A 15,370-nucleotide genomic window follows, 5' to 3' on the forward strand; every position below is an offset into this window, starting at 1 on the left:
CTGAAACTGTAAAATTTTGAGGTTATCTTTATTACGTATCTTCCAAAGTATAGATATTAAACATTTTCTAAATTATCTGGATCAAAATTTATAGGATGGAATAGAAAAAAAGACAAATATTTTAAATTTAATGAAATCAATTATAATTTTCAATTGTTTATAACTTGATAATTAAATCTTAAATCGAGATTCTTATATGCCAACTTTTTTCTTTGTTCAGAATTAATATATTAACATTTTTAATAATACAATTATGAAAATTCTTATACATTATTTTATTCAATGTATACAACAATGTAGTAAGAATATAAAATTACCGCTTTCAAATGGATGCTTTTGCTTCCAATAGAGTTCTGTTGTTGGAAGCATTTTAAGAAAATAAGATAAAATTATATCACGTTGGACTAATAGCCAATTGGCGTGCTCGGTCGACAAAGTGTTAATATATTAATATAATATATCAAAGATGAAAGGTTAATAGAATAATGTTTGAATAATAATAATATAATAATAATAACGACGAAAAATTGAAGAAACATTGTGAATTCCACTTTCAAATAAAAAAAAAAGAAAATAAAATAATTCATAAAATTAAGGAAAGTGAATTGCAACTGCATCGAATGGACTCATGAAAACTGAAAAAAGAAAAAGATAATACATTTCTTTATAATTTTTGTTTGTAAACTAACGAATTAATTCTGTTGTAATTTATTTCTTCTTTTATCGTTTTATTATTTGGACAATTATTTTTCATATAATTATATATAATATATAGAAATTACTTCGAGAAAAAAGTAATTTAATATAAAAGCTAATCTTTAAGAACCTAACCTATTAATCTTACGGATAATAATAATCCACTAACATCCTCATCATCATTTCTCATTAGTTTGGATAATGGAAGCCAATTGCCTTTCTTTCTTCAATTGTTGCTTCTTATTTCGTATTCGGCCCGCAGAAAACACATCCGTATAACTGAGACTACGCTCGACTTCGATAAATAGAGATTCGCCTGGTTGTTGAACGCCAAGTGTTTATATACGTTTTCATAAATGCTCGTTTATTTTTCTTATATTTTCTAACCGAACCGAATATTTCAACAAAAACATAAATTTCCGTTGCAGATTCGTTCCCGATTATGCGTCACTCCTGATCTGAAATCCGGGCCCGTTCAACGATGGATTCAACGACGAACGACACAATCGTAGCACGGATAAGAAAGAATTCGACGAAAAATTAAGACAGCGGTCTACTCGATTCTCAAGCGATTCTACCTAACCTTAGTCTCTACTTCCCCACGCGCCAATCTTTCTCGAGAAACCCCCTCTCCCCACACAAATCGCCGAGACCCGGTTTTGGAACGTTTCTTGCCTCGGTAAGAATTTCGCTTCCGAGAGAGAAGAAAAGAGAAGAGAAGAAAAAAGAGAAAGAAAGATGGAAGCGAAGCCAGAAGCGTGGAAGGAACGATCGTGGCGCCACCATCACCAGCGACATCACCATCAACGGTATCGTGAGCAACCACGGCGCGACCAATCACAGCACAAGCAACAACAGTTGGCTAGGAAACGGAAACACGTGGAACAACGTTCGAGCAACGTTAAAGGAACAACGTCCCTCGAATGGTAACCGGGCGGAGGGGGGAGGGGAGGAGGCGGATGGTCCATTCCGTGTCGATGAACGTAAGAACGAAAGGGCCGAAAGGTTCGTTGAGGGAGGGATCGATATTATCGGTGTTATCAGCAGGCGCAACAAGAGAGGGAATGAGATCGTCCGATTACGCCTTCCTAACATGCTCGGCCGCGGTTATATCACACGCTCCTATATGTAATAAGAAGGGACGCTTGGAGGATGGGGCAGCGCGGGGGGCGGAGTGAAACGGAACGGCGTATCCGTCGCGTCGATTATTCGTTGGCAGCAGTCAATTAAACGGTCGCCTCGACGCGATCAAATTTAAGGGAGGGGGGAAGAGGAGGCGGAGGAGAAGGAGAAGGAGGAGCGGCTCGAGTGCTTTCGGTGCACGCTGCGCGCAATGAGAGAAGATAGAATGGTACGAGTTCAAGATTGCGAGATTGCCCGCCGTTCGAGTAATCGAGGGGTTACAACGATAATAAAGCCAATCAAAGAAAAAGTGTCGATCGAGTAATCGAGAGATAGAGCTTTCCCTTAGAGAGAGAAAGGAGAAATACTCGAGAAAGTGTTTCGGGGTGGATAAAGAGGGGGGAGGATGGCCACGGTTCGAGGGGGGACCGTCCAACGGCGATACTTGCCCGGCCTTTTAACGGCCGCTTACCTCTGCGCCTTCGTTTTCTGGATCGATGGAATGTTGGACTGTGCCGGTCAAAGGCCGATAAATTTGGGCGGCGCAAGGAAACGAGACGTTTACATCGCCGGATTCTTCCCTTTCGGCCATCACGTGCCCGAGAGCCACATCGGCCGTGGCGTCATGCCCTCGGTCAAGCTCGCCGTCGATCATATCAACGAGGATCGGATCGTCCTCAGGAACTATCGGCTGCACATGTGGTGGAACGACACGGAGGTAATTTTTTCGTATATACGTATCTCGAGTTTGAAATATTGGATATATTTGTACACTTTAATTCAGTATTCGTATTTTTATAATATATTGGTACAATTATGATTTAAGGTAGTTGATATATAAATGGATTCTTAAAGTTTCTTTTTTTTTAACTTTGAGATTGGTAATGTTGTAAGATAGAACGTTTGATTGTACAATATTTCCAAAATTGAAATTGTCAGGACACGAAAGCATGGAAACTTTGAGGGTGAGTTTCCTCCTTTCTCGATTTAACGATCTATCGATATATTCGGAATATTCGGATTGTAATTTTTACGTAACTTTAGAAGCAGATAGATTTTGTTATTTTGTATGAAATAATTAATTTACATCATCATGGTTCTTTAACTGTGAAAATTACCCTATTTTTGATTAAAATTTCTTACTTTCTGCGTGATTTTCTTTCAAAGAATGATTTTTCTTTGAAATATTTATAATTGAGAAAAATTTTGGTAAATTTCAAAGGTGTGATGTTTCGTCTCAATGATGTCAAACTGCATACATTTCATTGCAATACAAACTTTGTAAAATGAACTGGAGTACTTTAATACATTCCTTTATATTCAACTGTCAAGTTGTCATAACTCTATTTTGTTCTCTGTAAAACAATTTAAGCGGGAAGAAATTGTAGTTCTTTGAAAAGCAACATATATCGATGATAAATAAAATACATTTTACTTCAAGTAAAGGAGAACGATGATTATATGATAAATTAAACGAATTATTTTACGATCGTACTGTTGATGTAAAAAATTATCTTTTTTATATAATATAATAAGAAATTTGCTGTCAATGATTGCTGAAAAAAATAAAATTTCGAATGACAGATTTTTTTTTAGATGAATCAAGAGATAAAACATTTTGTGATTTATAATTAGTTTGTTTTACAATTATTTTTATTCAAGGAATTGTTTTATTAAAATAAAAATCTACGTATTTTTTTTTACCAACAAATTCTGAATATTTTATACAGAAATATTTTTAATGCTCGAAATATCATTAAAGTTGATATTAATGTGTTGAAGTCAATGTTATTATTGCACGTAACACGATCCATCATTATCAAATCATTATCAAATCATACATAGTCCATATATTTCAAATCAATTATCTATTTTGCCATTACAATTGATTTCAAAATCATCTTTGTAAATTATAATTACAATTATTATGTATCATTAAAATTTATATTATGAGAATACATACGTATCTCATTAAAGAAAAGAATATATAACATATGCAGTTTAATAAATATATTTTTATGTTACAGACATGTACAATCGAGTTTTGATAATTTGAATGAGAAAAATTTAAAACGATTGTGATTTTGTGATATTATCGTCAAAATTATATCAATTCTAATGAAATAAGTTCATTTTCAACCTGCCTACTTTTTCAAATATTACATTTTTTTATTGTCACGTATTTTGCAATACGAAATTCGTTAAAAATATTGTAAATTTGTATATGCAAAATATTATGGTATAAATATGAAATATATTAGAAAATTTGTAGAAATGTTAAATCAATTTCGTATGACGTAAATGCAAAAAAGAATAATTTAAGTTTTATGAATATTATGAAAAATAATCATAATCACAATCATTGTCAATTCAACAAGAAATAAATATTATTTTTTGAAATAACATTTCCTACCTGAATATTCCGTATCATTTTCACATTCTATACATTTTTCTACGCATTAATATTAAAGTTATTGAATGTATATCCAATTAAATATGTTGCTTTTTCATTGTTTTCTCGTCACTAAAAAAAGCATTTAAATTATACATTTTTTATTTACTTCACACCAGACTGATTTAATAACCCTTTAACATGTTTGATATTTGATATTTATATCATAACACTCACTTATTTTTTAATGAATTTCGTATGTTATTTTTGCTAACAATTCTTCCACGTGCAAAAAATAGCAAGCACGTCCAAAACATAAATACCTGGCAAATAATACAAAATTAAGATTTATATTTCGATCTCTGTAGAATATCTCTCGATTTATAGAGATCCTCGATTGCGATATAATTCAACGTGAAAGAGTAAATTATAAAAAAAAAAAGAACAATAGAATAGAATAATAAACGAAATAACTCGAATAAAGGAAAAATTCTCCTTTGAATGTAGATATTCGATAAAACGGGAATGTTTTATTTATTCGATATTTCGGAATCATTAGGTTACATCCAATGGAATATTTTCGTGCGAACAATTCTATCAAGCTGCCCGTACAATTCATGCCGTTCAAATTAACCCCTGATCTTACTCGTTTAATTTATTTCCTTTATGCATATTCATTAGATCCACCACTCGTTTAAATATTACCGAAAAACCTATTATGCATAGGGCGGGGATATCGCCGTAAAATCAATTTAATCGTGTATCGTGTTATATATGGCCTGCATAACCGGTTCGCATGGAAAAATATCGGATCGAGGACCGATTTAATTTCTTCGTTTTTCCGCGATATCGTCGTTGCTTTTCAGTCTTTTCGCATTGACAGTGAAATGTGTCAAGAGCGAATGGGGAGGGAGAGAAGGGAGGGGGAAGGGAGTGGGGAGGAGATAAAATTACAACAATCGTTTAAATCGTAGTTTTAAATACACTCTTGTCTGCTCGAAGAGATCGGAACAGAGAAAAAAGTTTTAAAAACCTTAAAGTGAAGAGATTTATAGAAGGAACGTTTTGTCGAGAACAATTTTGATTCGTTTATAATTATTCACACAGCTTTATGATTAGATTTCACGATATAATTATATATCGGATTACGGTTATTCAATTTATAATGAATATTTTGTTGAGGAGAAATTTTATATCCACTCATAATAAAAATAAAAATGCTTTTATTTAAATGCTAATAAAAAGTATTTTTCTTTCTTTTTTTTTTTTTTTTTTTTTTAAGGCTGTAAAGGCAAATTAATCGTTCGTATTATGAATTTTTCAATTTGTGCAATCAACATGACGCTATACGTTCATGTAATTTTAAATCGTTTTTTTGCCGATAGAAAAGATTAAAAAATGATACAATTTCGTGCTCGTGACAGATAACACTTCAATGATAAATAAAGATAGCAAATGAATAAAATAAAATATAAATATAAGCATGCAATAACGTAATTTTATCTTAAAATTTTGGCACAAATTGGCACGATTGATCGTATACACAAATTCTTCAAAAAAATAAAAACAAAATAGTGTTTTTTTAAAATATTTTCTTTAATCTAATATATTCGTTAATTTTAAAAATTATTGATATATATTATTTAAAAAATTCTTTTCCCTTTGAATAATTAGAGATATAATATTTCAAAAATTAATTTGAATTAATTTTGGGACTTAATTTTGAAAATATAGTTTTTGTATCGAATAATAAGCGCATGTAATAATTTCGTTTTATATAATTTAAATACGATTCATATTTATATAATACGAAATACACATCGATACATTTTTTATAATAAATTCATATAGAATTCTACAGGAAACGTGATACAATAATATTATGATGTAAAATCAAAAAATAAAATTTTTTAATTTAAAATCTCGCTTTTAAAAAAAAATCGAGTTCAAAAATTGAATCTCGACTGAATAATGATAAAATAACTGTGTATGGAGATTGTTCTAAGAGCAAAGATAAATCGAAAATATTGAATACAATTTCGATTATTGAAAAAGGGATACACGAAAAAATTTTAAATCTTTTAATATAATTTCCCTTATTGTCAATATTCTCACGAAACATTTGAAAATATGAGTTATTTGCGAAAACATAAAAAATATATGGTACGCTTCATCGATCGCTTCCCCTTTTGATATCCTCCAAATATCTGCATCTAATTTTATAATTATTCGATTCTGATCGATATAAGAATTTTTATATGAATTAAACGTCACACTTGTCTTTTTAAGTATATAGGTTAATAGGTTTCTAAAAATTCCACACCTCATAAAGTTTTTAACAATCTTCCATACCTGACTAAATCTAATTATTACAAAACGATACAATACCATAAATTGAATAATTCGAAATATTACTTTCTTACCGGAAATATTTTGTCGAGAAGAATAAAAAAAGTATTTTTCACGTTATCATTATTATATGTCTGGTTTCTGGCATAGGCAACTTCTCTTGTCTAACCTAACCTATACCAATTAATTGAAAAATTGCAACTTATATCTTAGATATTATATTTCAGTAAACTCCTATTTATCCTCTATTAGTTGACCTAAACAAGAATGTGGCTGTCTATAACGGACTTTCGTAAAATGAGATTTCAATTTAGGAATGTGCGGATTTGTGAAATTACGGAATACCCGAACCTTATAGGTCGGCAGAAGTCGGGCAAGATCGGGCGAGCTTTTGAAAGTATCTTATTCCATATAAACGTATCGAGATGCCGAAAGTACCCGACTGTACACGAACATATCGAGATTGCAAAAGTATATACATATAATTGCATAACAGGAATACAAAATAAAAAGAAAAATAAATAATGACTATTAGCTGAAAAACAAATTTCTTTTATATTTTCCAATAATTTTTTATAGATTACGTTTAAATTATAATATTTCTTGCTGTGAAAAATAATTCGTTTGTCAACTGACAAGTTTGTTTAATGACAAGAAAATTTTTTATTACTTCTTTTATTAGAGATAATTGTATGAGATGATATTTTTACCAATTTTCAATGTTTACATTTCGTAAATACATATGTATTTTTTAATTGTCTTTTAATATTTCTCTATCCGAACATTTTAATTTTTTTATTGAAAAGTAAAATTAATTTAATACAAAATTTTTCAAATATATCTAATGTCATATAATTTTTAAAATCTACAATTGTGATGTTTATTTTATCTGACATATTTTATCAGTTCTGATAGTTTATTATTCATTTTTCTTTAATCTCTCTTGTACATTGTATGTATACAATATAATAACAAATTATACAAATTACGAATAATTATAAAATTACATAAATAATACATTGTATATCATAAAAATATAAAACGTGCAATCGAATATTTTTGAGATCCTGAAAAGATACGTATATTCGGGAACTTGCTCCGATCTTGCCCGATATTTCCCGATCCGACCCGAGCCCGAAATATCTCTGGTTTCGTATAAATATTAAAATGATCGAAAAGAAATAATTGAAAAAAATAAAATACGTCGAAAAATATTCTTCTGAAAAAAAGAAAATTAACACAATTCTTTTTCAATTTATTTCAATAAATTTATTTCACGTTCTTTCGAATTTGTTTATTTTAATATAAATTCCGTGAAAAACTTCATGACCGAGTGCTAATGAATATTCACACGCAATTGTGTACAGTAGCGCATCGTTCAATGTGATACTTTCACGAACTAAAAATTGCGCTACTGCCTTCGTATAATACGGTTAAAGAAAATTTGAAAAATAAGTTTATAAAAACAAAATTGAAAATAATACAAGAAGATACATTTTGAAATTATTATTTTTTTTAAAACTTGACTGACAAAGAAACTGAATCTAAAAAAAAAAAAAACGATCGAACTTAATTTTAAACGATTTTAATTACATCATTTGCTTTTTTACTTTAAGTTATTCCGTAGTGAAAAAATTTCCTTGTTTTTAAAGTTTTATTTTCTTATTATAATTTAAGAAAAATCTCTTTGGTTTTTTACTTTCTTTAGTCATTGAATAAATGATCAATTTTTCTCGTGTAACACGAAATCCGAAACGTATTTCTGGCATCATGGAATTCCACAGGTTTTACAGTATTTCATAAATATGAACGAACAATTGTTGCACACTACAATCCGTCGAAGCTTTACACGAGATTATTGTTGTGTGCAAAATGTAACGCATGTATCAAACTAGGACACTAGTTTCAGATCGTATATTGTCGTTAAATATCACAAATATTTATAAGAAAGTGTTTTTTTTTTATATCAAATAAAAACACAAATCTTATCTTGCATATCGAAAATCAAAATTGAGCGTTGAATGAATCTTTTTAAAAAATTACAATTCCTGGAAGAAAATGACAATTTTTTATGTGAGTCTGAAAATTTAAATTACTTCAATAGAAAAGGAAAATTGTAAAAAAAATAATATTCTTAACAACATTATTCGAGATTGATCGAAATGGTGGAGGAGATAAATTTTTTAAAAGTTCATCGAAAGATATTTAAAAGATATTTAAACGCGGGAATCTAGAAAACAAATATCACGAAATACACGAAAAGCAGAAACGCGTTAAACGGGGAGAGATCTGATAAACGTGTCTCTGAAATTCCTCATTTCTGTAGACACGTTCTTTCAAAGCGTTCGACCCTTTTTGAGCGTAAAATAAGAAACTGTTTGTACATATTTCAGAAGAAATTCTCCGCCTCTGAATCGCGAATCTCTTGGAGTATAAACGTTAAAAAAAAAAAAAAAAAATTTTCGTTCCTATTTCGTTTAATTTTCATTTCCCGGATATCGAAATATATTCGTTATTCTTTATTTTAGGTCACACAGAAACGCGATTATGGAGCGTGATAAATAAATAAATAAATAAAAAAGATCCGTCGAATCTGAGCTTATTTCGATTCTTAAACGAGGAAAAGATCAAAGTAGATCGTTTTCTTTTTTGAAAACGTTGTTTCAATCGCGAAAAGTGTCAATAGACAATTACCAGCTTTCGTCTTTGAAAATAACCAACGCTTACCGCTAACGATGTTAATCGATATAAAAAGAGAGCACTTAATGCTCTTAGCCTTCGTTGAAAGTTTATCGTGTCGTTTAACGCTGTCGACACCGTTTCCCGGCGACATTAATTCATTAATTCCACGGCTCTCAAAATGTTTCCACCCGTAGACTTATGCTTGCAAGAAATTCGATGTTTTGCTATTCTTGGAAATTTCGAATCGTTCATTTGCTGGACAATTCAATAAAAGATTTTTGTGATTTTTAAGTGAAAATATATAACTTTGAATTTTACACTTCACGTTTCAAATAAATATACACAATTCGACAAAAGTAGTAAAAAATTTAAAAATATATTTAAGTAAAAAGTATTAGATCTAAAATTTGCCTTGATGCAAATTTTAGAAAATTTAAGGTAAGATAGTTTAAAATTTGTTTACAAAAGTTAAATATAAAACATTTGACATTTAATTCTGTGATGTCTCTTTATTTATTAAATTTATATTTAAAAATCCAATTTTTTTTCGTAAAAAAAAATCACTCGGCTATAAAATTGTTAAATAATTATTTACTTCAGTTGATCTTGATACATCTTGTTAATAATTTTATTACATTTGACATGAATATTTTGTTTAAATTTTAAGTCGAATAACATTTTATATTTCAGCATTTGTACAGTGTTCGTATTATAAACTTATTAATCGAAGCAATTATATTGGACGAACGAGATTATCCATTTTGTTTCTCCTTCATTAAATGCAAACTTAATTATCATATTTCACGATAGACACAAATCAATAAATGAAATCAACATCGAAAACATTTCTCTTCTTCTTAAATACTATGATACATAAATACAAATTTCTCAAAATAATTTCCACTGTGATCCTTGTATCCTCTTTGCAAGCATTGCGAAATGAAATACGAAATCTTGGAATTTATATTTCAAAGGTTAAATACACGTTAAGCATTAAATTGGTATGCCAATTTAACTGAATATTTTTCAAGGACGCGAACGATTTCTCAACTCTCGAATAGCCGATGAAAATCTTTCCCCTCGTCAGAGAGTTTGCTAATTCGTGAAAAAATCTTCATAAATCTGATTCGTACGTATGGCAGTTTACAAACAGTTGGGCGAAGCGCGGAATTGCGAGCAATCTCCCTTGAAAATTCCATTTACCTCGGATCGTTTTATCCGTTTTTCACCAATTTTTCCTCCACTCGCCGATGGGGGAGGGGAAGTCAGATAGTCGGTGTCATCATTTTGCCCGCAGTTTCATTTACTTCGATCTCGTTCCCTTTGTAACGGTTCCTCGACTTCCGGCAAACTGGTTGACAGCAAAGAAAACGCAATCACTCGCTAGAGATTTATGAAGAACGAAGCTCGACGACTTTAAAGTTTTATGGAATTATGACATGCTGCAAGATTTCTTTCCAATATTCAATTTCTCTTCTTCTTCTTCTTCTTATTTAATTGTTCTAAAACAATATCTATTGTGCGATTTCTCTTATGGTTTCATGAAAACGAAGAGCGAAATAAAAATGTATTGGTTTTATTATAAAGTAATTATAGTTGAGGAAAGATTAGAAAAAAGAAATTTTCTATACAATTTTTTTTATATATTTTGGTTATAATAATCTAAAGAATAAATAATAAAAATTGTTAAAAGAAAAGGATTTTAAAGTTAGGTACAAAACAATATAAAAGAATTAAATTTCATTTTTAACAATAATAAGATCTTGGAACAATTTTGGATAAATTAGATGGAAAATTCAGTATGAAAATATGAATCATAAATAGGAAACTGGGTAAAGATAGATTCAAATAGATGAAAAGAGAATTTTATCTTTGATATTAGCAATATTTTTAACGAATTTAAACGAAAAATTTTTTGAAAAAAATCATTAACAAAGATTCACTCATTATTTAAATCAAGGATAATAATAAGATATAAGGAAGACTTTTCAAGAAACTACTTGATTAAAAAATATTGATTTTAATTAACAAAAACAAGTAATTAATAATTAATGACGATAATCGATCGAAAATTATCTTTATTATTATTTCATAATAATTGTCGATAAGGAAAATTTATTTCGAATATCAAAAAGAATGCATTACACACTTCACTAAATAAATAAATAAATTTCATTTAAAATTTTGTTAACTTTACGATCTATTTTAATAAAAAATATATGTTCGTAAAAGCGTTTATATAAATAAATAATTAATAATAATAATAAATTGTTTTAAGCATTTTTACATCGATGCAATTTTTCGACTATAATTAATTTATTTGACATAGATTAAATCAGTCGATTTTACGATGATTAATTTTTTTGATTAAAAATTTATGATTGATTCTGATCGTATCATTAATTTTTTTTAATCGTAAGTTTTAATTAATCGATCAGATTAAAAATTTTAATCGATTATTAAATTACAGATTTAATTGTATGAATCATTTATAATGTGATATCTTTATATTTTTTATAATTACAACAAAATCTTTATTATTTAAACGCAAACTTGACACTTCTTGAACACTTCATCTATTATGAAATATCTTATGGATATTAATATTAAACGAATTTAACTTTGAAGCAAAATTTGACAGTGTGTTTCAACAGTTCATTATTGTTTAATATCTCTTCTTATCTGTTAATCAAACAATTTTCTCTAATATTATTATTTCACTCCATACTTCTTTAACATGCAATAAAATTATTACTGAATTTGTTTTTTTCCTTCTCTTACATTATTTTTATTTTTATTAAATTAATTCCATTCATTTATTTGTTTCACAATCCAATATCCAATATCCAATATCATTATCAATTATGCAACTCACCTCATCATTATTTATTCAATTTTACCTTCAGTCTGATATTTTACATGAAATTATTTGTTTAGTCTTTTTATTTTTATAATTCATTTCATTGATTTGTCTCAGATACATCAATTTCTTGACAATTTCTTTCCTTGATCAAGTTCTTTAATTAATTTTTGATTATTGAGGATTCTTATAATCTGTGATATATTTACATAAGTATATATTATATATTATAAGAATATCACTCAATTTTTCAATTCACATTATAATATCACATTAAGAATTGCTGATACAATAAATATAATCAGGGAGAGCAAGAGAAAAAGCATAGTCAAAATGCATATGAATACTTTAATTAATTTTTGATTATTGAGGATTCTTATAATTTGTGATATATTTACATAAGTATATATTATAAGAATATCACTCAATTTTTCTTTTCAATTATTCACATTATAATATCACATTCAGAATTGCTGGTACAATAAATAAAATAATCAGGGAGAGCAAAAGAAAATAATGCATATGAATACTTGTGTATTTCTCTTCCTTACTTTTATCGTATTAGATAACGCAATTGGAATAATCGAATAATTCAGTGAATCGAAGTTTCGATAATTAACACGGAAATCGCTCAAATATACGCATTTGCTCGATTAACTGGATCGACTTGTGCATCCAATATGTAACAGGAGTTCCGATAATCATAGTTAAACTTCATTATGCATATTAATACCGAGGACTTGCTTCACTTCTGCTTCCAGAAGGAATTTTCTCCCAGCCAATTATTGTAATTATTGTTAGTTTCAATGAACCATTCCATTCCTTCCTCTTGATTCTCCATGAACTTGATGCTTTAAGGATGCATTATTTGGTAAAAATTTGGTCCCCAAAGTACGTCTGAAGTCAAAAAAGTGTATTAAATTTATTTGATTTATTTGATCTCGTAAAGAGGGTGTTTACAATTCAATTATGGAAAAGCAAGGATAAAAACTCGTGCCCAACAATTCTCCATATAATAAATGTAATCAATATTTCAATATGAGATAAACGATTATTCGAATTTATAATTTTCATAATCTTGGTAAAATTTCCATGGTTTTTTAATACGTGAACTTCATCATGCTCCATCTATTTTATATATATATATATATATATATAAAACGAGGAATTATTCTCATTGGTTATTCCCTTTTTTAACCAAGAAGTTCCGTGAAAGTTTTCTAATAATCCAAGCTTCGCTTAAAAAACTTTGAGCAGCGTTTAAATTTTTTGCCTTCTGATCTCCCGTTAGCAGAATAAAAAAATAACCTTTTATTTTATCCCATTTTATCCTACTCTCCTCCTCCCTCTTCCACTTTTTGCGTCACGAATTCGCGTTATATGGGGATCCGTGTAACGTGCACGTGGATACTTATACGCAGAGGAAGAGATTAGTTATAAATAAATCGTACGCGAAATCAATGAGTTTATTCGAAATCATAGAATAATAAACACGTTCGAATAAACATTTGCCTATCTTGTTATTGTTCGAGCTGTATGTATTTATCACTGATGATTATTTGGTAATATAAATATACATATTATTATTAGAATAGGATGTAATATATTCCGTGGACAGGAGTAAATCGATATTTCATTGGGTTGGATCGTTGCACGTGATAAATTATTATTATTGCGGAAGGTGAATCAGCGATTTTGAAGGAAAGAAAAGAAAGAAATCGCATTTCCACGTGTCCGATTGGAGATAAGAAGCGGGAAAAATGGGGCAATATCTTTCTTTTCCATAAGAAGATGAAAATTTCGTTTTCGAAAAAAATGCCAGGCTTATTAAAATGTAGAGAAATATTTTCAAATCGTTAATTGGCCAGTTTCGAATGGATAATATTTTTTTGGAACGTTTTGGAACATTTGATTGGGGAGAGAAGATAAAATTACGTCGCGAGAAGGGAAAAGTTGGAAAATTTTTATTTACTGGTGGTTATTATAATTTTTCTCTCCCATATTTTTTTCCTCATATTTTCATAATCTGCGACCCGCATAGCTTGAAGCAGAAATAATTAAGAAATGTTGAAAGATCAACAAAAAAAATTGCCGCTCTTCAAATAAAAAGTTTCATTTTCCGTATGAAAGCTTCCAGCTTTTTTTCTTTTTAAGTCTCGTGTGTTTATTGGTTTTTAAATTACGTTGACGAATAATTAGATAAATTTAAGAAGAAACGCAGCTATTAATTTCTTTCAAATTCTTCAAGAATAAAATTCTTTAAGAAGATTGTACTTTTAAAATTTAAAAAATATCATATACATGTTCATACAATTATCTTCATTTCACTAATTTAACTCTTTAATGCGAATCAGCTGCATCTTATTGCAATCTTATTATTTAAATCATTGCAGATTAACTGATTGATGATGTGAGAGTTTTTTATCCAGATATTTGTAAGTTTAAAAATCTTTTTAATGCAATCAATAATTCTTTACATGTTACGTTGACTTTTGGATTTGTACATTTATAATTTGAGGTATAATTTATAGCATGTACAATTTGCTTTGCAATAAAACGATAAAATAATATTCAATATTGTGTTTATCCAATTTCAAATTTTAAATTGTTATACGATAAATATCGCAAAACATGATTTTTTTAAATTTGTGAAATCGGATATTTCATATGCAACAATTTAATTCAATTTAATTTAAAAATATAAAAATTTTTCAAATGTCTATAATTTATTCCATGATTTCCTTTCATTTTATTTTTTACCACAAATGACCCAGTATCGTCTTCCAATTGTTGCAACATTCATTTTAATAAAGAAATAATAATAATAATAATAAAGAAGAATAATAGAGAATAATAAATAATAATAAAAATAATAAAGAAAAATTTCTAAGATTACTGAAAATGTCAAAGAACGATGTATAAGTAATATAACTTCGCCAAAGATATTGGATCCTCTCTCTCAAAAGATCAAATATTTACAAGTTTAAAAATTAAAAACCGATGCTAATTACTAATCAAGGAGTTTAAATTTTGAAAGAAATTTCAGGAACTTTTCAAACGAAGGCGACACAGTTTTCCACAGTAGCTTGATCACATCTACAATAATATATGTAGAAAATTCAAAAGATTGAGTATAAGTAATCCTCTGAGAATTCAAATTCAAAATCTCTTTCCTGTTTAAATTTTCTCGATCAATATCAATTAAACCAATCAAGTTGATTTGTCGATTGAAAATGCAAACCATTTTCAAAGAGTCCCTCTTATTGAAT

At 28.8% G+C, this 15,370-nt stretch overlaps 1 protein-coding gene across 2 annotated transcripts in view; it reads left to right on the forward strand.

The window, feature by feature from the left end:
* The window catches only part of LOC107998439 (gamma-aminobutyric acid type B receptor subunit 2), a 199,742-nt gene that overhangs the window by 40,597 nt on the left and 143,775 nt on the right, over nucleotides 1–15,370 (forward strand). For both annotated transcript variants that reach the window (XR_001766187.3, XM_017057716.3), the window contains exon 2: nucleotides 1,125–2,536. Coding sequence is in view for 1 of the 2 variants with exons in the window: in XM_017057716.3 (XP_016913205.1) it covers nucleotides 2,225–2,536 (312 nt within the window). In the remaining variant the exon portion in view is untranslated. The remainder of the gene's footprint in view (nucleotides 1–1,124; nucleotides 2,537–15,370) is intronic.

This window comes from Apis cerana, linkage group LG7 (assembly GCF_029169275.1).
Source record: "Apis cerana isolate GH-2021 linkage group LG7, AcerK_1.0, whole genome shotgun sequence".
Taxonomy (NCBI): domain Eukaryota; kingdom Metazoa; phylum Arthropoda; class Insecta; order Hymenoptera; family Apidae; genus Apis; species Apis cerana.